Genomic DNA, 24,581 nt, shown 5'->3' on the forward strand with positions numbered 1-24,581 from the left:
TGTACATGGGCATAAACACTGTTTGGTGTACACAAAATAAATCCTTGTAATCCTCATGAATTGCTGAGCACTAAACCATCATCAAATACATTAATGGTGAAGCATTGAGCAATCACATGAGGTAAGACTCAGGCATGACAGCATTTTCCATTTGCTAGGATTTTGCATAAATAAAACTCAGTTGAGTCCTAAACAGAACCCCCATTCCAAAACACAAAGCCATCATTTCATCTGGAATACCTTCTAAATGCATTCCTTGATTTCAAAAGCGAGCATTGGAAAAGCGCTAGATTCTAAATCACCAGTCGCCAAACAACCTTTCACACGCACGGCCGTTTTCACCTTTCCCTTGAGAGAAAAAATGACTTCATAATAATTGTACATAATAATAACCACTTTCATTTGGATAGAACAGCCTTATAAGAGCCAGTGTGTCTGCAAGTGTAGTGAACATTTAGCCAAAGCTTGCTACTTAATGTTTCTGTCATTGCTTTAGCATGCATCTTCCATCATGCCTCCTTCCGCAGTGAATTTTTGTTCTCCGGATTCATTGTCAAAGAACGTAGGATGTGTGACTGAACGGCAATTATGCTGGGCACTTTAGGGCAGATGTCAATTTCCTCTTCTTCCTACAGGAGTATAAGGTCTCTAGCTTTGAGCAGAGATTGATGAGTGAGATTGAGTTCCGACTGGAACGTACCCCAGTGGACGAATCCGATGACGAGATACAGCATGATGAAATTCCAACAGGCAAATGCATAGCACCTATTTTTGACAAGAAGCTGAAGCACTTCCGGGTCATGGAGGGAGCTTCTTTGTCCTTCACCTGTAAAGTGGTGGGGATACCTGTACCAAAGGCAAGTATCTCCACCACATTTCCACTGCGTTGAACCCATTTATGCAGACGACAATGCTTGTAGTAAGGCTTTTCAGAAGTTAATAATCAACAATATCTGAGCTGCATACAGCACTATGGTTTCTTGATTGTTTGTGAGGCAGCCTGTTCAAACATTTTTAAAACCTCTCCATTATTCCCATTAGGTTTACTGGTTTAAGGATGGCAAGCAAATATCGAAGAAAAATGAGCACTATAAGATGAAACGAGAAGGTGACGGCACCTGTGTTCTGCACATTGCAACTACCACTAATGATGACGATGGCAATTATACCATTATGGCTGCAAATCCACAGGTATCTCTAATTTCTTCACACAGTTTATTTACTGAAACATTTTAAATGAACAGTTTACTATGTTAAGCATCTCTAAAATGCTATATTAACGTTAAGGCCTTGTGGATTTTGATAATTGCAGCATGTTCCCCTTTATTCTCATGATCGTGTGGAAAGAATAGACAATATACCATACCTGTCTGTCATGATCTAAGTACTGAAGACACATTGCATTTTTTACAGTTGGGAAGCATAAAGATATATTTCTACATGAAACTATTGCCCTACCAAGTTCTGAAAAACATTTTACGGTAATCAAAATAAACTACAAGATTTACAGTATTTAAATAATACATTTTTCTTTAAATCTACTTACTACTTACTAGCATGACAAAACAAAATTGTTCAAGTCACAGTTTTTCTGTTTTTTCCATTGTACTCCTTTTATTGCAACTTTGGGTCCTCCGCTGTTACCTTAATTTTGTGAATGTTCACATTCTGCAGGGAAGGATCAGCTGTTCTGGTCATTTGATTGTACAGACTGGTCCAGTGCGCAGTCGACTAGTACCAGCTATTCATTCCCAAAGGTGAGCAATGATCTGAATGTGTCACTGCATGGCAGAGGATTTCCAGGTGAGTATGCCCATATTGCAGGCCTACTCCAAGTCTGGGCTTTTGCAAACTGAACCAGCCGGAACTGGTGTTCTTCTCAGGGTGCGCTCCCGTCCGCAGGAAGGGGAGAGGGAAGAGCCTGTCGAAGAGCGCTTCTTCCGGCCTCACTTCCTACAGGCCCCAGGGGACATGGTGGCTCACGAAGGAAGACTCTGTAGGCTTGACTGCAAGGTACTACCTCACAACTTTACACAGACGTTCTCCCATTTACTTGTGAGCTTCTCAAGATTGATATGTACAGGCCAGAACAAAACCTTGTACTGCTTTGTGTAACTCTCTCACCAGTACAGTATACAGTATATGTCTTTGATCAACTTTACGACTCATGTACTGTACCATTATGTTTACTACTCACAAAATTATATATGCAAATAGATGCAGCATTTTTTCTGTGTATTTAAAATAAAGAAATTAGAAAAGATAGATAGAAAATTATTGTAAGATCAATGCATCATGACCCAGTCATGGCAATGTGCAGCTTTATATTCTCAAAATTAAAAGTGTGAATTCCAAGGACTTATAGTGTTCTCTTTAACGTCTGTATAACAAAGTTCAGCTGAGTCAAGCTGAAACAGGTTATTCATACTGTTGACCTTGGTTGAAAGAGGAACTAAACTCCTATATTTTAGTTATATATTTCCTAAACTTTTCTAGGTAAGCGGATTACCAAACCCTGACCTGATGTGGCTACTCAATGGAAAACCAATCCTTCCAGACTTAAACCACAAAATGCTGGTGAGAGAAAATGGAGTTCACTCACTCCTTATCGACCCACTGATGCAGAGTGATGCTGGAACTTACACATGTATTGCAACCAACAAAGCAGGACAAAACTCCTTTAGCCTGGAATTAAGTGTTGTAGGTAAGACATCCTGTTGAAATCTGTAACTTTCAGACAGTACTGTAGCAGGGAAATTCCTATTTCCCAATCTTTCATCTTGCTGATACAAATTATACTTTGTATTCTCAAGCAAACAATATAAAAGAGTCTTTTAAATAGAACAGAAAAAATGTTTCAATCATTAGTAGTAACCAGGCAGCATTATGCTTCAGAGGCACATAGTAACCAAAAGTGGTAAATATTAGGGCCTTTTTCCCTGCATGAAAAAGATGGAATGCACAGTCTACAGGGTCAAGCTTAGTTCTTTTCCTCTGTGTTGAGTGGTGTAGCCACAGTGATCAATTACAAGTATTACTGTACACTGTGCTCAACATTAACTCGAGATCATTGAATTTAATATGCCCAAGTGTTGTTGGGGTGTCTCACAAGCTTCTCTGGGATTAGATATTTAAACTGTCCCTACAGCAAAGGAGGTGAAAAAAGCTCCAGTGTTCCTGGAGAAGCTGCAGAACACAGGAATCCCAGAGGGAAGCCCAGTGAGGCTGGAATGCAGAGTGGTGGGGATGCCACCCCCAGCTATATACTGGAAGAAAGACAATGATACAATCCCTGCCAGCAAGGAACGAATGAGGTGAGCAGTACAGACTACTTTGTGGCTCTCCACGTTTGCCATTCTTGTAAAACTGGGATTTGCAATGGGAATGTTTTGTATATATAAACCATATGTACATATTTTATTTTTCCACCACAACAATAACAATTGTTGTACAATAGCTGGTTATATATATATATTTTTAATTCCCCTCTCTTCCATTTCCTGTCTCGAAAAAGAAATGGGTACTATCTTTGAAATGGTATATTCCGTCACGGTTGTCTGAAAATTCAACCAAAATCAACATTTCAACCATGTCATACTGGAAATGCAAAGACAATATTAAAATTATCTGGCACGCTACCATCACTTGTGTTAGCAAAACAATCAAATGGGACATTTCACAGCTACCACTAACCTCGCATCAGTGGTGCTGCCTACTTTAATTGAAAGCAATTTAACACAAGAAAAATAATTATAGAATGATTTGTCCTGGAAGAGTCTACTGTACATCATGGACCGTGTTTCTTAAAGACCATGTAGGCTAAGTTTATGGTATGAGTATAAATATAAGTACAGTACATGGCACAATTTAAGGTGCATAGTTCTACATATACTTGGATTCAAAAGTTTAATTTTTTCCTTCTAATTTTAAGGTGAAGATTACAGAACATACTGTATGTATGAAAATGACTTTCATTTGTTGCTACAGATTCTAATACTGGAAATTTATGTTTTAATCCCAGCATGCATCAAGATGCCACAGGATATGTTTGTCTGCAGATTCAGCCAACCAGGAAAGAGGACGCTGGTTGGTACACAGTATCAGCTAAAAATGAAGCAGGGATAGTATCATGCACTGCCAGGCTAGACATATATGGTAAGAAAATGACAGCTTAGTATTACTCAGAAGTCTCTGTATCTATCATCTAACAACAATACTCATGTTTTCAAGTGTGTACCAATTGCATATTTATGATTCTACTTCGGTAAAAGCAAACAAAAGAATTTAAAAGATTTTTATTAATGTATATTTAATGTAGATTTTGAGTCTTCTATTTTATTTTCAGATTTCTTGCCAATCTCTGTAATCTCAGGAACATTATAAATCATCATTATACAAACGAAAATGATTTAATTTTATTTTTAGTTTGAACTGAAAAAAAGTAAAAGTATTCATAGTAAAAGTGTATTACAAGTCTTAACATGAAAAAAAAAACTAATATAATTGTTCCAATTTTGGGTGGTCTCAGAGTGTGGCTAACAATATCTGATTACAGGACTGGTATAAATTAATCAAAAGTAAGGAAATATACCGCACTTAAAGCGCTTATAGATTTCACGACTTCTTTATAATAATGTCAGGGTGCTCTTAAAACTAAAAATAAATGCAGTTATCCTTTATTCTAAACTTTACTGAAAAAAAACAGAAACATAACAGTAAACACTGCTGTTTTTTGACAATCTTAAATCTAAATTTAATTCAATAATGTGATCCCACAATTAGAGCCAAAGTAATAACTAAGCAATAGAAATCGAATTGGTACAAGTTTCCAGATCATAAAAAAACTGAAAAAAAAATTTAGATTGAACAGTCAACAGTTGTCACAAAGAACCTTGCACTTCTAAAGATGATTTATAGTTTTTTTTTTCAAATAGCACTAATGAAATAAGAATTCCTTTCTGATTAATTATACATAGTTCTTAGTCTTCACGATTTGTTCCCGTAAATGGGCAGTGAACATCTAATCAGTATTGCTGATTGTATGTCATGAAGGCAAGATAAAAAATAGCTAACATAAGTACTGTAAAACATTAAGATAACATTTCATTTACATTTAATTTATTTTTAAAATAATATTCACCATAAGTTTTACATTTCTGAGCTGTCTTAGTACATCCAAAACAGTAGAACAGTAGAGAAACAGCAGAGAAAACAGGTTGCCAAATCTGCTCCATTGTATAGTACTACTGTCAGTACTGATTAAACCGAATCGTGCATATTAAGATTTGTGTTATTTAAAAGTGTACGCTTTTGACGTTTTAAGTATAAAAAGAAATAGTCTTATTATTCTGCATTTCACTATTTTTAGCAAAAACATTTCACAATCAACAATCGGGGATTCCAAAATTTTAGCAGGCACATTTCTCTAACTCATTTTAACTTCCTTATACAGTACTTGCACAACTACTGCGCAATTATCAAAACCTTCTCTCGCTTACCTTGTGTGCGTGGTACGCTCCTTGAAAACACAAGCCGGCTCTGACTGCATAAAACTAATTAAAATTGACGTTGATGCTGACCAATAGTATCTTAATTAACACCCTTAATACAACGTATATTATCACATGCAGACAGTTCAGAGGTGTCCACTACATGTAAATAATTGCATTGTAAACATTTTTATTTATTTACAAATCAGTTTGTCGTGAGCGCCACAAATCCCACTGATATCCACATTTGAGAAGTGCTGGTCTAATACTTCCTGCGTTGGCATTGCATGCTCTTTATTGTTGTGATTTGCTGTCTAATAAATGTACCATTGGACGGGGGAAAAGAAGCTTGTTTGCAACCATGCAGACCGAAACTGAAGGCTGGGATTTCTAGAGGCTGCACAAACCGTCATAAAATAAAATAAGCTGTTACTGTGAAAGACTAGTTACAAACTCGACAGTGAAGCATTTTCCACTTTTTTTGGCTGGAGCAGTACAGAGACCTCTAGTGGATGGCTGGAAAAAGTCTGTGGTTTGCTATACTACAATATTGCCGGTTTCCAACTTAATGTTCTAAATTTTTTAAATAAATGTAAGATTCATAGACAGACCATAGATGATCAAATACACTAACACGAAGAAAACACAGGAAAATCATTTAGCATGTACAAAATAACTTGATAACTTGAGAAAACGAAAAATAACGATGCAGTGCTGTTTGTAAAGATACTGTACATACAAAGTTAATATTTTACAATATACTTTACAAAAAACATAAACATAAAGTGTACAAATACAAAAACATGGGTGGCATGACCTCTATCACAACTCATCTCCTCGGACATCTATCACACAACTGCTAACTACTCAGAAGAAAAACAAAGGTCAACTACTGTTATTGATGTGATGTCGACTTCTGAAACAAACATTATATTGAGAGTGAGACATACTGTATGGATATTTGCATTTGTTTCCTATTAATGTAGATTTTAAGAAAGAGTAACTAGATTTACATCTACTGCAATAAACCGTATTGATCGCAATTTCACCGCAGAGGCTTACTAACTTTCTAAAACTATGTACCTTTACAACACCAAACTGTCAATCTTGTGATATTTAATGCCCTATTGACAGACTGCCTGAGCACAGTTTGCATATTTTGTGGAACCCTGTTGTCAGCATGTATTTTTTTCTAAATGGTGGTATGTTCTGCCCAGCCTCTGCTTCTGAGAGCTGCTGCGTCAGTGGACTCTTTAGAGATACAGGTGTCCTTAACTCTTCCAGGCTGTTTCTTCACAGAGCCGTTCACCTACTGTACATGTGGACTTCACTTAACATTTTTAATTGCCATGCTTTAGGTTTTGCGTCACGGGTCTCTCTTTCTTTTTCTCACGACCTCTTGATGTTTTCTGTTCTGCCTTTAAACTAACTCTTGAACAGCTGCCTTTTTGTCTGACTGACCTTTACTTTAACGGATTTGGGCAGGACTGCTTTGCCACCTCTGTCGTCCCGCCTAGGCTATGTTCAGTCCCATCACTGACCCTTCTTTGTCTTTCGTTTCTTCCCTGCCACACACTCCGAAATTGCTCTAATATTACGTCTGGAGAAGCGCTCCAGAAAGACGGTAAGACAATTGTTCAGTGAAAAAATGCTAACTTCTTTCACGTCAACCCCTTTCTTTCCCGTTGTCGACCGCAGCCCAGTGGCACCAGCAGATCCCACAGCCGATGAGGAAAGTGCGACCGTCGGGTAGCCGGTACGCCGCGCTCACAGGTCAGGGACTGGACATCATGTCGGCTTTCCCCACGGTGGACAACAGCCCTATTCTGTTTACGTCCACCCCCACTGAGGCAGCCCTGGAGAGTGAGGAGCTTTGAAGAGAAAATTGATTTTAATAGGAGACATGAGAAACATGAGCAGAGAGGGTGAATGGCCAAGCAAGACTCTATGGTTTACAAGCAACCTGTTAGTAGTACGTTGACTTTTGCTGTGACGTGTTGCAAATAGGAAAAGTAAGCACAGTTTCCTAGAATTGTATCGTTTATAATACCTTTTTTAAATAAAGCTTATGGCATGTACACATCATCAACCGAATCCAAATATAAGGTGGTAGGAATGTTTTCTTTAGATGATAAAGAGTCTTGGCATTAAAAGTTTTTTTTAAAAGTTTGATACATGTAGCTGTGATCTTCAAATTCATTCTGATCCCATATACAGTCGTATGCCTTCCTTATCAAATCTTGCAACCTTCTTCCTGTTTCATGTTTTCTGTTTTCCAGTTTTCTTACCACTTGATGATCTGAGTACAAAATGCCACCAAAATTTGAAAATGTTCACCAGTGATGAAATATACAGTAGTTTACACTGTGTTTGTCTAGGAAATGTAAAGTAACACACATCTACATAAACAATGTGAAGTAAAACATTATTAACACAAACAAAATAATATATACACAAAAAAATAATTTAGCATGCTTTTTGGTACCCTGTTTTCTTAGTTTGAAGCCAACTGCTTGGTCTTGGCAGTTTTAATCCTATTACAACACTACCATAATAACAAATACTATAGTATTTATACTATTTCATTTGTGGGTATTATACTTTTCAGCAGTTTTATTAACATGGGCAGGGAAAATATTAAAAATGTAGACTAAAAAATGATACTCTTGTCACTTTATTTTGATTTGCAATGCTGAAGACCTCCAATACATGATTATCTCTTGTTCATTTTCCAAGTCCTCATCTTCAGCAAACAATTTAAATTATTTTTTCAGTTTAATTTTATGTGTGGTTTAATGTCACTTAAATAAAGGAAAGATTTCACTGAGGAAATCCATGATAGCTTTTGGAGAGCCATTGTGTAAGTTCTCCATGGTGTTTTATGAAAACAAATTCAGATACTGTCAGAACTTGTAATATACTGTAGTTTAATTTAAAAAAAAGTTATGCCTTATATCCATAGCTGAAAATGTTAATCTTTCTGTGTTTTTGAAAAAAAAAAACCCTGCGCTGTTCCAAAGAACCTGTTACAAGTTCTATTGTTTTTTTTTTCATCTTTGAATTTACGTAATGAAAAGTCAAAATAAGTACTCTTGGACGGCATAGAAAATTTAAAGTATTGTTAAGCTAGCTAAGCTATTTTAAATGCAGTGCTGATTATTGTAGGTAAAACACTAAATTTGTGTTCACAGTTTAGGAACTCTAGGACTTTATACCCTGCTTTTTTCTTTATTACCAAAATATTGTTAAAAATAAGGATTTTCTACAAATATTCTACCAAAGGTGCACTTCAGTAATATTATATACTGTATTAGAGCAAAACTAAGCTCTAATATATATGGAATATGAATTATTATTTTTACTGTTTTAGGAGCAGACAGTCTTGTTCATCAAGGAAATAACACCACATTTCTGAAAAGTTAGGTGTTGTACAGTATTTACAGCAAACACTCCGTCTATTTGTGATGATGCTTTAAAAGAACACATTTATTATTTTATTCTGTGCTGTGTGAAATTCAGTAATGCCTTTATAGTGGTCATGAAAATCCACTATAAAATAAAAATCTGAGTTGTTTTTTACGCAAATTAAATTGTTCTGTTTAAATATTCACTATGCTAAATGGTAACAGAATTTCACACATTAAAGCATTTACAATGGTTCCTAGAAAGAACAGTTACTTTCAGCAAAAAATCAACATTTTCCTTACTTCAGTTAAATATGGTTTTAAAGCAAGGGAACATATACAGTACAATGTTATCTTTACAACAGTTTAGGAAGAACAAACACATAAATACAGTACAGGACTATAATAGACAGAGTTGCGTAGATTTTGCTTAATTTTTTGAGTTTACAGTGTCTTTCAATATGTACACTTAAGCATTTATTATATGGTACAACAGAATGAATGTTTGGCTTTCAAGCAAAGGTTTTGTTAATGTAAAATTGCACCTGTTGTAAGAAAGAAAATGGACTGTTTTATTTTTATTTTTTCTGTGAATAAAGTTATATTTATTCCAAAAGATGCTAGTATCATTTAATGTACTTGTATGAGATTGTCAACTGAATGACCTTTTTATTTGAATTACAGTTATTTATCGGGAGCAAAAAAAGAAAAGACATTCAAGAGAAACATGAAAAGAGTCTCTTTTCATCTTTTGTTCTGAAAACAAAATACTTGGCAGCCAACAACTAACCTAAAAATAAATGCTGGAGGTCAAGATCGATAATCTACTGGTGTGTTTATTACAATCTCCAAGTCTGATCTTCCCAGATTTCTGACACTACGTAGGGAGACCTCCAGGGAAAAGCCGGTTGCTGCTGTAAGCAGTGCTGGTAGGCCAGTATGTGGCACTCTATTCTATCGACCATAATTTACAAACCACATCAAACTGAAGCCCTAACTACTTGATTGATAAAAATCCAGTGCACTGTACAGTATGTAAGAGTAGGGATGATAACCCTGATGTGCTGACTAAATTCCACTCGTGTTTCCCCTTAATTTAACCGGTAAAACATTTTTTTCACTTCTCCACTAAACCTGTTATATACTGCGCAGGGGAGTGCTGTATTTCTGTGGAATATTATATGGGTCCTCTTCAGTATGTAAGTGCCTCAGGACCCTTTGGGATGAAGAACACTATACAGTACTTTCTGAGGAATTATTATTGTTTAAAATTTAAAGGGAAATTTAAAAACACGTTTTGGCTCAATGTGTCTGGCTGACCTGGGGGTCAGCTGATATTTTTAAATATTCTGTGTATGCGTTTGTGATATAGGTTTATCTACAGTAAATATACTGAGAATCAGAAGAAACCTATGACCGTGTTCTTCAATGTTTTAGAAAAAATGAATTATACAGATTTTGGATAGTGATTAAATTAGTTGACATTTTGATTTCTAACCTGATAAGATTTTACAGCCTAATGTCGTCTGTCAATGATAGACCATGATCTGGAAGACCACCAAGATGAATGTGGAGGTTCAAGTGTGACAGTCTGGCCAGGAGTGTCCAGTGACTAAGAACTCCATCTGTAGTGATTGAGAGCCACTCGACTGCACAGCACTACACTGATCAAGCCTGGGACTCTGCTTGCTACTCTTGCTATGGGCTCATACTGACACTACCACTTTACAGAAGGACAATGCAGATCCTCAGGTTGCTTGTGTAAAAATGATTTTAATGAGTGTTCTGCCTGACTTGGCCCCCGATTACATATAGTATGTGAGAGGATCTTTGATGATGTACTATATTATCTCTAGGGCTCAGCGACCGGTGGATATGCTTATATATGGTTGTGTATCACATTGTAATAGAATAAAAGTTTTGGTTTTGTAGGTGATTTGTGAATGATTTTTTTTTTTACAGTTAGTCATCCAGAGGGTTTCCTTTGCCAGGTTCAGTCCCTGTTGACATCCCAAATCAAATTTAAGTTCCACTTCAGCCTAGTTCCAAAGATATTTGGAGTAAGATGATTACTGCTACAATACAGCCTCCAGTGTTGTTAACATTTGAAAAAAATGTTTTATTTTTTTAATAAAAAAATATTATTAAAATGTATTATACAACGTATAAGTTGAACATGTGTTCCATTCATGATTTAGTTTGCTTGTCTTTGTGGAGTTGCAGCTACATGTAGACTATAAACCTTCCTATTATTCACAAGCAGGGTCTGTTGTCTTTAGATAAAAATATTTCTTTTCAAATTTTTAAACAAAGAAGTGTCCCAGAATGCATTTTTTCACAAGATTTTTGGAAAACAAGCCCAAAATAACTAGTTCAGAAGAGAACCCTTTTCATTCAACCAGATAAGAAAGGTTAAAAAGGTCACAGGGCTCATTAGAGTAATTAAGAATGACAAAACATGACACAGCACAATTGTACATTAATTGCAGAAGACAATCTTATTTTCTGCTGTTGAAGTCCTTAAGGAACACAATGTAAATGCATTGTGACTTACAGGGCAGAATTCAAATAAAATCTTCAACTTACATATGAGACCACCACTCATTGGTAGTTCTAGTGTAGGCTAGACATAAGAAGCCTCTAGGAAACGGAAAGCAGCAGTTGAGTTCTAATTCACTGGCCATCAGAACAAAATTTAATTTAACTCAGATCACATCTAAACTACATTGAACTATTAATGGTCTACTGGTATTAACCAAATACTTTCTTAATAAACCTTATGTAACTTATACAGAAACAAAGTTCCCATCTATTATGTAAACCTGAGTATAAAACACAAAAAAGCCATTTATGTGTTTCATTTTAAACACGTTAACCTTTGACCTTGACCTTTAAACTTTGGCTTTGCAGCACAAGTGCACCTGCTGCCATCAAGTCCTCTGTATGTCTGATAACTTCATGGGAAATCAAAGTTTTTAAAACCAAATCTGAGAAAACAAGAACATATACATATCTTTTTTATGTTCAAGATCATTTGGTTCAATTTTTTCATATAGTAAAATGGAAATATAGATTTCATGTACATAACACCACCATATTTTATTACAAGTAAACACCAGATATCTTATGATAAAAAGCAGTATTTAATATTGCTTTTCTAAATAGATCAACAGTGTCTCTGTAGCAATGTTTGCATCACTGTGTATTCAGATATATTATTATCTATATATATTATCCCTTAGGACTGAAGAACAGTCATAAGGGAACAAATGGACACACCATGAAATGAACATGTTACAAAGCATTTTTATTCTGATAGATGTTAAGCAAATTTATTTCAAAAAATAAATTACAAAAATAAAAAATTCCCAGTTAACCTTTCAAAACCTAAACACTTTATGCAGCATTGTCATAATACAGCATGAAATTACACATTTACAAAAAGTAAAGCTACGTAATGCATTTGTACTTGTTTTAAAACTTACAAAGTTCAGTGTACAAGGTCTGATAAAGCAGTGATAAAGAACAGGGAACATTTTGAATTTAACATTTACTGGATTATTATTCATTATTCAGTCCTTAATAATGGATACAAATCTACACTCCACAATTATATATTCTTTGCTTGATAAGACATTACATACAGTATGTGTACCCAGTAAATACATATATTATTATGAACTTAAAGAGAGATTTCCTCTAAGAATATATTTTAGTACTCGGCATAGTACAGGCAAGTTAATTCCCCGTGCCAAGCTGCTTTTCTGGGTGGTAGAGTAGTTGTTCTGATGCTAAATTCCTTAAAACAAAAGTAATATTGACAACCACGACACAGTTCAAGTTAACAAAATGTGTTACCCATGTAGTATATACATATATTTTTAAAAGTAACCACATTTTATCACTTGGCATTGTCCAAACAACAAATTAGAATCACTGCTGTGTGAAACTCAAATACATGATAATTACTGAGCAGTGAAGGTAGCTCTAGAGGTTTATGAAATCTACTCTAGCCTTAAGGTAATATTAAATGCTTTGAAAAGTCTTAACAATACCTTCATTACAGAATTTTACTAATTAAGGCTATAGAAATACATGTATGAACTAAAGTACCTGTACATATTGTATATTTCATATTATAGTATATGTATATTACATAATATTGCAAATTTACTGTGCCTGTATTTATACAAATAATTAACACTTGGAACAGTCCATAACTTGGCAGAATTCAAGTGGATTAATCCAAAAAGATTTTAACAAAATATAATACAAATGTATTTACCAACTTTTCAAAATAAAAAAATGCAGTCCCGGCATAAAAATAAAAAAAGCTCCCACATAACCTAACACCTAGATAGATACTGTATGACATATTGGTCATGAGCAAATCTATTATTTACTCATCAGGTGGCTTTTAATTTGTGACCTGGTAGGTGTCACACTGGTATGGGAAGGCAGAGTGCACGTATTCTTCATTACCTGCAGAGCTCTGCTCCAGGTAGGTGCTGTAGGTCTCTGCTTGAAAATGCTCAATGTGCAGGTCCAGCCACTGCCTCTGGGAAGTGCTGTGCCGCTGGGCATCAGTGAGGATGCGGTTGAGGGCCATGATGTAGCTCAGGGCCATCTGCAGTGTCTCGTACTTGGACAGCTTCTTGTCCTGGCCCCACTGGGGGACCACTTTGCGCAGGCGGTCGAAGGCAGTGTTCAGGCCCTGCATCCTCTTCCTCTCCCGGGCATTGGCCGCCATTCTCCTCCGTGCAGCATTCTCCTGTCTCTCAGAGCACTTGGAGTCCGAGTCGGAGCCAGAATCAGCACAGCTTGACGGCCTGCAGGACTTCATGATCTGCTTGATCACGCCCCAGTTCCAGATCCCCTATGAAAGTGTATTCTTTAGACGCTGGGAGGCTTCTCGAGACACGAGCTTGGAATTCAGTGTCAGTTCCGCCGATCTAAGGATGCAGCACAATCCCTTTTAATTTTCTGTGATGGGTCACAAAGAAAGTGCCTCTAGATCTGTTGCAGGTAGTTCTCAAGGTTCTCAAAGCTCCTGCATTGTGAAGATATTTCTGGCAGATTGTGCTCTTAAAAATTGCAGCTCTGCGTAGTCGTTCAGCACGAGGAGAGAGAACTCGATTCACACAGGTCTGGCTGCTTTGGATGGAGACTTGTGTTAACTCCACAATATCTGGACTCATCTGCCTCTCTCAGACTCAGTGAGACTCTGTTCTTTGGTACTGGGGAAGCAGAGGCTTTTATAGCAAAGGATAGGGAGGCGAACAGGTGGCAGCAGGTGGAGAAGCTTCCCTCTGCTCCCTATCCCGGAAAACAGCATCGCTCCCTGGGAAACAAAAAAAAAATCCTAATGAAGTCCCAATGAACACAGCCTTCATCTGCCTAAAAACTGCATTCACAGCCATGCATTTCTGACACTGACACCATACCATCTGGTCCAGGGTTAGAACCCTTTAAAAATCATCATAAACAGGCAGCAGAATGTGGAAATATTTTACTAAGCTAATCCTTAACACTCTAAACAACAAAATCCATCTCTTTTTATCCTGCAATGTCACATTTCCATGCATGTTCCGATAATTGGTCCACATAATTTATTCCCCTGGAAATAATTTTAATATATGCAGAGAATTAGGTGGATTAAAAGAGATTGTGGTGCTGTTGGAATATAACTTGCCTGAACGCATCAGCTATTCATTTTAAAGAATTTTAATGAAACACCTCATCTCAGGCTAGTGAAATGAGGTTACATTTTGATAAATCATCCTGCTCATTTTGCACAGTAAATGTCAATTATCACAATGCAAAACAACTTTAAAGACAATAATCTCTTTTTAGTGAGATAAAATCAGAGTCTTGCTACAAAACATCAAAAGAAGGTTCTATTAAAACATTAACAAGCAGGTTTGAATAATAATAAGCTAACAAAATATTATAATTTGTTTTGTTTGTATCTGTGTTTGGATGCAGAAAAATGTTGCTCAAGAAAAGTATGCCAGAGTCAAGTTAACATAAACATAGATGAATATAGTTTATTAATATGTTCAAACACATGGGTTTCCTGAAAAATAAGTAGTTTTTAGATTTTCTTTACTTTTTTTCCTCTATCTGAAATTGTCTTATTAATTGATTTATCAAACCCAAAGAGAGGATTATCCTTCCCTTAGTAAAGAACAATAGACTGAGATTATGTCTGTGATAACAATGGCTCATAATTGAACTCCACTGTACACTTGTGACAGATGTCAAGTGCCAAGAAAAGCTTCCTGTAATTAATGTGCTGTCAATTCCTATGATGGTTTTCTAATGTCACCTACTGTAGCTGCCACCCATTAGCTTGTATTCCCCTTTCATAGCTTTTGAATCGAGGATTTAAATGACATTCTAGGCTTTTAAATGTAAAACACTAAAAGTAGAACAGGTACACAATGTAGAGAATTTGCTTATTCTTGAATATTAATTTACTTAGTACTTTATTCTGTGATACTCTTTTTGGAGTTAGTTGATGTGTAGTTGATAATTTTAGAATGATGACTAGTAAAGTTGCCCAAGGGATAAAGATTTTATTTGGTTAATTTCTGGATTACTACAGTATTCTCAAGTGAAACAGGGTAGAATAACTTGACAACTGCAAAGAGGACCTGTACACAAAAGCAGAACTTGATAAAATAGCAATTAACAGCATGCTTAATACTTTTTCATGTAATCTGTTCAAGACACCATCCACAAAACAATTCACTCACATGCACTTCAAGACCGGCAGATATACATCAGGAAGGTATTTATAAATAAGGTATTTATATGAATACAATTAATTTGTATATAGATACTGACAAATGCTCAAATGTATTTTCATGTTTGAAGAATCGTCAATAAACAATACTGTATGTTCTTGTGTTTGTGCACAAATGATGGTGGATATTAAGGAGGAGCCAAACGCAAAAATGTGACAATGACAAATTGATAATACCCTTTGACATTATAGTGTGGAACAATCTTAGCTCTCTAGCAAAACACTAATGTTGTTGCTGTTGAAATACAATTGATTTTATCAATGCACCAGACTGCATAACTGGTTGAGATGATTTGAGCCCCATGCTCTGAAGCACACAGCTGCATGAGTAAAGGATCCTAAAGAAGAAAAAGGTCGAAATGCTGAAGACATTGTGGTCTCCTGACCTGAATCCAACTGAACTGTTTTAGGTGAATTTGAACGATTTTGTGGCTGCTGAGAAACCCCAATGTGACCCCAATCACCCCCAATTCAAAAAAAAGTTTGGATTCAAGCATAAAGAAACAGTATCCGTGAAAGATAGCAGCAGAAAGACAGTGATAGTGGTTTCTCATCCACACTTCAAATACCTTATGTGTGTACTCCACAATACTTTATATAACTTAATAAAGATAAAGCATAATGTTTTACTGATGTATTCATCAATTTGATTACTTTATTTTATTTGATTTACTATATTTATTTTGCTTACTTTATGTACAAAGATGAATGTATTTATCTTTGGCAGTATACTGGCATTTTGAAACATAAGGAGGACAGCTGAAAGAGCATCTGTTATTTTTAGCCTTATTATTTAAAGCCTACCATGTCATCAGCAACAGGTTTCACAGTTTATATCTGCAAGCCTTCATACCCTACTGAGTTCTTCTCTAGACCGAGATACCTTTGTACAGGCTAGCATGTGGTAAACAGGCCTGCTCTCCAGCATATGGGAAGGTTCACACAAAACCAAACAGTCCCACATGCACCTTTCAAACTATTGTTAGGAATTGCTAATAAGGAAAAGGATCATTGCCTTAGGAATGCCATGTTAAAAGAGATTATTCTGCACGTTAATATTGCTTTTGAAAAACTCAGATAAAAGATATTTTAAAAAACAATATTTAAATTACCAAATAAGAAGCACATGATGATTCCTCAAAATATTTTGTATGAAGGCCATTACTTACCTTCCAGTGCATTACTACAGATGCACCATCCCCCCAAAAAAATAATTAATGTGGTATCTCGTAATATTGAGAAAATGATCTCGTTATTACAAGATAGTAGATTGTCTTATAATTATGAGATACTAATGATCATGTGAGTGTGTGAACAACCTAAACAACGTAGAAGCTACCGAGAGCTCATCTGGAACTTTGGGTTTAGTGCTTGCAACAACGTCCGATGCTGCAGAATGTGTATGGACTTACTGAACTTTTGCATGGGATTTCATAATGAAATGTTACAATTTGTACCTGATGTGAACCCAATTATTATTATAACCAAGAGGACTCTCACACCTATCCTTAAACAAGAAAGAGTGAACCATGTAATCAATACCACTTCTTAAACCTGAAAGTTAATTAATGTTAAGGTACAGTAGGTATTGTACGACAATTGTGCTATCACATAATGTACTGTCTTGTAATTATGAGATCATTTACTATATTGAAAATATATTAAATATTTTTTATTTGATGGCAGCAGTGCACTTTCATGTATGTATTAACTCAGATCACCAAGATTTTTATCTGTTTGAAAGGATACACATGCATGTGAATTAATAACTATGGTATTAATATAGCATTTAGAGTATTTATATATAGTATTTATAATATAGTATTTATATAATAATAGAATAATAGTATTTGTACATGAACCCATTACAACTATATCGGAAATAAACAGCTGACTCAAGCACAACAATGTCAAAAATGAAGACCTTTGAAAGCATTAAACCACCTTAAACCTAGACCTATACATTTGTTATTAAACTTTTTTGCCATTCTTAATTTATAACTGAATTTAATTGCACAGTTTTATGTAAGACAAAAAATACATTTTCCTGAATGTCATAACAAAATTTTCAGTCCTTTTTTTAACAGAGTGAAACATTACAGATGGAGTATGAAATGACCTTTACAGTTAGAGCTTTAAAAGTTGATATTTAACCTGGCTAACTGAATGACTCTTGAATGGAAAGTTTAAAGTATTACTACATGATGATAGCATCTTTACACCTTGAAAATCAGAATTTAGACAGCACTACTTTAGTGAATACACCCAGTTTATCATCACACAGTGCTGTAAACACAAGGAAGCCTACTGTATGTGATTAGTCTTTTTTTAGATGACCCAATGTTTCTTTTCTCTTAATATTGTCAACGGAAACAAAGTCAGTATTAAGATTCAGTCAGTATTAAGACCACACCTGTCTGGATCAGAAAAGGTGATATCTAGGGTAAGGAGAATGCTTTACTACCATTATCTTCAGGGAAAAAAAAGGACTTTATTTCAAAGTAGTAAAAGGTAATTTAGACATGTGTACACATTTACTTAAAGTAACTGAATAGCTAAAAATAAAAATAGAAAATGTGTGTTTTGAAAGTTTTTTTGTCAATTTTGTCATATTAATTTAAATTGAAATACTGCAAAAGGCATTCAGTGCACCATAGAAGTGAAAACTCTTGTTGTCCAGCTAAGGACAGCATTCGTGTTAACTGAAACCCCTCATTACTGTATCCCACTATGGGGTATTAATTAGTGATCTGTACATGCTGGGCTCTGCATGCATTTAGGACACCAAAATAAATAATTTATCTGTCTGCCTGATACCCAAGGGAATTCAGCAGAGACAGACATGAAATCATTTGTGTAACTGTCTCTCATTCACATCTGTTCCTGGTGCCCAAGACAATAAATGATTAGGAAGTGATAGATGTTGAATAAGAAAACATTGCAGATTGTGTGAGAAGATGGAGCCCATGGAGTTTAATAAAAAGTATAAGTCTGTGTGGAAAAGTATTTTTTTCTTTTCATATCCTGAACATTAGAGTTATCCTAAACTATTACTGTACAGTACTTTAGTCAGTTACCTGATTTTTGTATCTTATTAAAATGTCATATATATTTTTTGCTTTTTACATAACCTATTACTGTAATTTTAATTTTTTATTATATCACATTTATTTACTGTATATACAAAGTACACATATATATGTATAAATGTGGCTCTGGACCATCGTTTAAATAAGATTTTTTTTTTCAACTGACCCATCTGTTTAAATAAGGGATTTAAAAAATCCTTTGTTTTACTTTGAAAATATTTCAGAACTTTATGGACATTTTCAGTTTGTCTGAAAGACTGGTTAATTGCAGCCCATTAACTTTCCTGGGTTCACAGGCACAGCGCAAACACACTACAAAACATTGAGACCTCAAAGGTCAAGATACCGAACCCTGCTGTTGCATCACTAAAAGAAGGTTAACAAAATGTTCCTGATTAGGTCATTATTTGCTAGTACACACACTGCTGTCAAGTCATTTTGTCTAGGGAGCGTATTTCTGTGCAAAGAGGCTGACGATCCAACCCACTAGTTTGAATCATTGATTACAAATTGGTGCAGGCTGCCAGCTGCTGCTGCTTCCCCAGGCTGAGGGTGCCTTCAGACTTTCCCTTGCCCTGTAACTCTCCCACATCTCATGTTATTAGCTGTTATGGGACTTTCAGCTACCCCCCTGCTTGAAATCCCTTCTTTACCCATATGTCACAGTGAAAGAGGGGTTCATCGGGCTTCAGAGTTACAGCCACCAAATGAGAACAAATCAACAAAACATTGAGAACTGGAGAAAGAACGAAAAGAGAAAAGGTGTTCACTTACAGTACTGGTTCTATAAAAAATAGTTCTTTATGTTGTAGCTGCTTACTAAGACACAAAACGCCTGATTTACTGTAATAATGATCAATCTAAATTTTGTACTTTATGGGTTAACTGCAGTGGAACAAGTAATAGGTTTATTCCATGCTGAAAAAAAGAAGAAAGAGAACACAACGTTTCGGCCGTGGAGCCTTCTGTTTGTTTTTGTTTTAATATAGTGCTCTGAATAGCATGACCTTCTTCTGAGATGCCATTCCCTGATTTGTTATTAAATTATTCCTCATTTTGACGGCTACCTCTGTTTCTGAATTTTGATCATACAATTTACAATTACTTCTGGATCAATATCTGTAATTCATTAAGTGCATAAAGTTACCAGAAAGTATTGTTTTTCTTGATGTTTCTTTTTTAATAAAGCTGACTTGGGAGGAAAGAAGACTCTTTTTTTCTACCAATCGCCCCTTATCAAATCATTAATCTGACTTCTCTTCCAAAGTGACCACTGCTTACATATGATCACATAGGAATGGATGGCCTCCTCTCTCTGCCATTGCTGCAGCCCCCTGGGTTATCTTATGCTGGACACCTCCAGCAGCTATATCACCCTGCAACTCACAACTGGCAACCCACTGAAGCTCAGCCTGGTCAGTACCTGGATGGGAGACCTCCTGGGAAAAACCAAGGTTGCTGCTGGAAGAGGTGTTAGTGGGGCTAGCAGGGGGCGCTCACCCTGTGGTCTGTGTGGGTCCTAATGCCTCAGTATAGTGACGGGGACACTTTACTGTAAACAGGTGCCTTTGGATGAGACGTAAAACCGAGGTCCTGACTCTCTGTGGTCATTAAAAATCCCAGGGTGTTTCTCGTAAAGAGTTGGGGTGTAACCCCGGCATCCTGGCCAAATTTCCCATTGGCCCTTACCAATCATGGCCTCCTAATAATCCCCATCTATGAATTGGCATCATTACTTTGCTCTCCTCCCCACTGATAGCTGATGTGTGGTGAGCGTTCTGGCGCACTATGGCTGCCGTCGCATCATCCAGGTGGGGCTGCACATTGGTGGTGGTGGAGGGGAGTCCCCATTGCCTGTAAAGCGCTTTGAGTGGAGTGTCCAGAAAAGCGCTATATAAGTGTAAGCAATTATTAATTATTATTATTATACTTTCAAGGACAATGGCAAGATGGTTAAGGGCGCATGCTTCCAGGTGGAAATAGCACAATAGCCTCTGTAGAGCTGGGGGTCTTACTTTGAATTAAAGCCACAGATATTCCAGATTCATTCATCCACAGTAGCATTACCAACCTGCTGCTCGACTTTGCCACAATTTGGATGTTAAGCAGAGTTTAGCCTTGTAATTTGAGACCCTCCTAGTAATCTACTGTATCTACAGAATTTTCCAAACCAGTGCCCCAGTATCATTACCAGAGACAGCATAGACTGCCTCAATTTGGTCTATTTAAATTTTCCCACTCATTTAATTAGTGAAGTAACTTGTACACTCACTGTCTTTACTGTGGGTTGCTTGTGCAGAATGCCTGTACATACTGTACTGTAGGTAGGTGCTACACTTCAGTGATGTATGAAGTAGTTTCACTGCTGTGTGTGAAGTGTTTCGAGATCTTTTGGGACAAAAAGTGCTATACAAAGTTTTTAATAAAGATATTTCCAATGCACAGACCTGATATGTACTGAACAGCAGATGGCATAATTAGAAATAACATAAATAACAATATATCTGAAAATGGCTAAAAAGACCTCTCACTTTTACTGGAAACATATAGGGGAGGGAGAGCTCCATCATTTTGGGTAGCCTGCTGGTTCTTCTAAATTTTTGTATTCTTTAGGCTGGTGTGCATGTTCTTTTTCAGCCAAAGTTTCAGAATCACTTGGCAGATACAATACAAAATACAGCAGTGCTTTAATATTTCGTTACCAAAGTTTTGATTCTATTTCCACAGATTGAAATCTTGGATACTGTATCTTTTAAGATGAAGAGCTCATATAATTAAATACTAAAGCACCCCAAACAACAAGTTCAAGTATTCTTTTGATCCCAGTCAGTTTTTGTACACAGAATGAACTATATCTGTGATGCCGCGCTGGGATGTGTCTTGTGAAGCTCGTGTGGCATTTCCTGTGGTGTCTTCCTTTTTCAAATCTTCCCACTGCCCAGGATGGCAGCACACTAATCACGGGCTGGTTGACAGGACACCAGCAATCACTGCAGCATGAGAGCTGGAAATTCCATTGCCTCATGCTGCAGCGACATCAGTTTATCTCCTGGCTAGGCAGCTGGAAGAACCTTATACTGCCATAGTGAAAGGTATATTTCCCCCAGCTCTGGCTAAAGAGCAGCTCTGCTGCTACTATTTTCTCCCCAACTGCAGCTGAAGAGTAGCTGTGCTGGTAACTTATTTTGCCCAGCATGGGTACCTATTCCCTTCCTTGACATGGATTGATTGTTTCCCTGCTAGAAGCTAAAAGGGATTTTTTGTCACAGCTCAAAACTGTTTATTTTTCTCAGTGTTTCGCTGGAAGGATCCGTTTGGCTACTGTAAATTACATTTAATAAAAACTTTAAATCTTGTGTGCGGAGTGTCTCTGTGCTTTGGGCCTCACCTAGAACCTGTACCCCTATTGTGTTTTTAGTTATATTATCTATGTGATGTGGCAGGTATCACATACACTATAGATAATTTCAAACACAACAGAACTTTTTCTTAACTGGCAAAAATATGTGAAAAAAGAAGATGCTGTAAGTCCAATAAACACAACTTTGGTTGTGATATGTCTTCTTCCTAAGAATCTTTATTTATTTAGTAAGAGTCTCTATTTATAATGAATTTTACTGTGAAAAAGAAACACCTTTACTGCCTATCATAATATGAAACCTAACTACCATGTTGCTGTTTGGGATGTTTTTTTATAACACATTTTACAATAATGTAAACTTTATACACTCTGTTATTATACAATTACTTATAGTTTTGATGGGATAATTATAATGCAGATGAAACACCGACAATGTTGGCACAGAAATAATAAACACGTTTTGAGACAGTCAAGCTGAAACTGATTTTCCTGACGGTCTGGATGATTGATAGATAATATTCTTCTTTAAAATACTGTAGTTGCTTCTGATTTACTTACTCCCCACTGGGAAAAAATGCTTTGATTTCAATGTGAGAGCTTTCATCGTAAATTATGATCTTCATTGTCATTCCTCCAGCAAAGACAGCCCCATCCCTTCACACCCACCCTTCAAGCCTTTTAATTACATACTCACTTGACAGAGATCAAAATGAAACTATTAATAATGTTAATAAGTAAAATAATAAGGCACCTATAATTAACAATAAAAAACAGGTTTTCTTCACAAATACAGATTATTTCAGTGTGAACCTGAAAATGTCTGCACACTTTCATCAAGTTTAAACTCTATGTTTTCTGAATTCACAGTGTAGAATATAAACTATTCCTATGTATACAGTAGTCCCCATAATAAAACATAATATACCAAAAATGTAAAGCTGCGTTCTTAAAAAACAGTGTGTCCTGAAGAATTTGCAAGGCTATGAGTGTTAGTTTAATCCAGGAATTTCAGTTTCCCTGCCATAATGCATACAGATTATGTATGCATAACAAGCAAAACATGATAAGCTAGACATCTGCTTCTGCATAATGCCAGTATAACTGTACAAACAACAGAGATCCCTTTACAGTGCCATCTTTAACTGTTCATAGTGATACTGTAGATGTGGTTGCCTTGTGCATTCAGTAGGTGTGCATCCAATATGATAGGGGAAACCAAAATGAAGAACTTCATGCTTGAATGCCTCCTTAAAGCTTGCATTAGATTCAGACATTTCACATGAATGGAAATTAATTTTTACTCATAACGTTACACAATAGACTCATTGTGCACACATTGTCATTATTTAAACTATTTTTCACTGTTGTTTACATACAGTATTTGTGATTCTGTTACAACATTGACAAAGATTATTACATGGTGGACATTTAATGGAGAATGGCTATTGAAAGACTGTTTTTGTTAGGGGGCAATATGAATTCCTTGGGAAGGGCAAGAGAAACACAAGTAATTGATAACTACAGTACTACTAAGGAACTTTTCTATAGGGTATTTTAAAATTTGTCCTTTTATTTTAATTTGATACATTTTTGAAGCCTCACAAAAAAGTACTAGAACTGAAGATGAAGAGACAACCAAGCACTCAGCTCAAAGCTAATATAATACTTTCTCACTTCTTCTGTCTTAAGAGATGGATGATGAGGTGAGCTGTAAAGAGTTTTTTGTAATGACTTACCTCCAAAAGCAACTTCTCACTGTTTTGTACTGTATATCAGAGTACACTTTCACTCCTTTGCTTGCAGAAGACCTGTCTGTTGTTGCATATGCCTTCGTGTCTAATTAGCAAAAACCTCCTGTCTGCAATTAGCACACCGATGATTAATAAATATAACCCATTTAGAGCTCACTTTAGCCAGCAAAACTGCACCATCAGGTAGAAGTAATTTATCATTAATAAGTCAGAGTGGATTTACTAAGCTCTGGATTTGCTTTATTGTTCAGCCACCTGAGCAACAGCATTTTTTTTTTTGCTTTGATTATTTTATAAACCACTTTTAGAAAATAGGATGTTAGGAAACTTGTTAAGAAAAAAAAGTTTTATGTGGAAGCAGGGACCATTAATAATATAAGCCCTTAAGCAAATGCTGCTATCCTTTGACACTGTCTAGTTGTTCTTTTCCAAACCCATTTTTGAAAACAGAAGTTGATTACAGAGTTGTGGGAGTATGGGAACAGCTCCCCAGCCATGTTGTAAAAGCTGATACGTTGACTTATGGAAACGGATGGATGAAATTCTCATAACTAGGGTTCAAAATGGGTAATTAAAGCATTGCTTACATGGCCTTCCTATGATTTAGTCTTCATTCCTGAGTTGTAAATCCTCCTAGTTAACCTGTTGCCCAGCCCCACAAAAAATACTGTAAGTACTA

General features: G+C 36.1%; 2 protein-coding genes across 5 annotated transcripts in view; one reads left to right on the forward strand and one right to left on the reverse strand.

Annotated features, from left to right (window-relative positions):
- mypn (myopalladin) overlaps positions 1-10,824 on the forward strand; it is a 68,471-nt gene extending 57,647 nt beyond the window's left edge. For 2 of the 3 annotated variants that reach the window (XM_015347632.2, XM_006630790.3), the window contains 8 exons: positions 636-857; positions 1,042-1,191; positions 1,675-1,757; positions 1,884-2,013; positions 2,497-2,704; positions 3,149-3,314; positions 4,022-4,155; positions 7,188-10,824. In XM_015347632.2, the coding sequence (XP_015203118.2) occupies positions 636-857; positions 1,042-1,191; positions 1,675-1,757; positions 1,884-2,013; positions 2,497-2,704; positions 3,149-3,314; positions 4,022-4,155; positions 7,188-7,366 (1,272 nt within the window). In that variant the 3' untranslated portion in view covers positions 7,367-10,824. The remainder of the gene's footprint in view (positions 1-635; positions 858-1,041; positions 1,192-1,674; positions 1,758-1,883; positions 2,014-2,496; positions 2,705-3,148; positions 3,315-4,021; positions 4,156-7,187) is intronic. The other variant, XM_015347633.2, reaches the window with a different exon arrangement.
- Positions 10,825-12,214: 1,390 nt separating this feature from the next.
- The window catches only part of atoh7 (atonal bHLH transcription factor 7), a 50,342-nt gene continuing 37,975 nt past the window's right edge, over positions 12,215-24,581 (reverse strand). For both annotated transcript variants that reach the window (XM_015347525.2, XM_015347526.2), the window contains exon 4: positions 12,215-14,234. In XM_015347525.2, the coding sequence (XP_015203011.2) occupies positions 13,311-13,736 (426 nt within the window). In that variant the 5' untranslated portion in view covers positions 13,737-14,234 and the 3' untranslated portion in view covers positions 12,215-13,310. The remainder of the gene's footprint in view (positions 14,235-24,581) is intronic.

Source organism: Lepisosteus oculatus, chromosome 4 (genome assembly GCF_040954835.1).
Source record: "Lepisosteus oculatus isolate fLepOcu1 chromosome 4, fLepOcu1.hap2, whole genome shotgun sequence".
Taxonomy (NCBI): domain Eukaryota; kingdom Metazoa; phylum Chordata; class Actinopteri; order Semionotiformes; family Lepisosteidae; genus Lepisosteus; species Lepisosteus oculatus.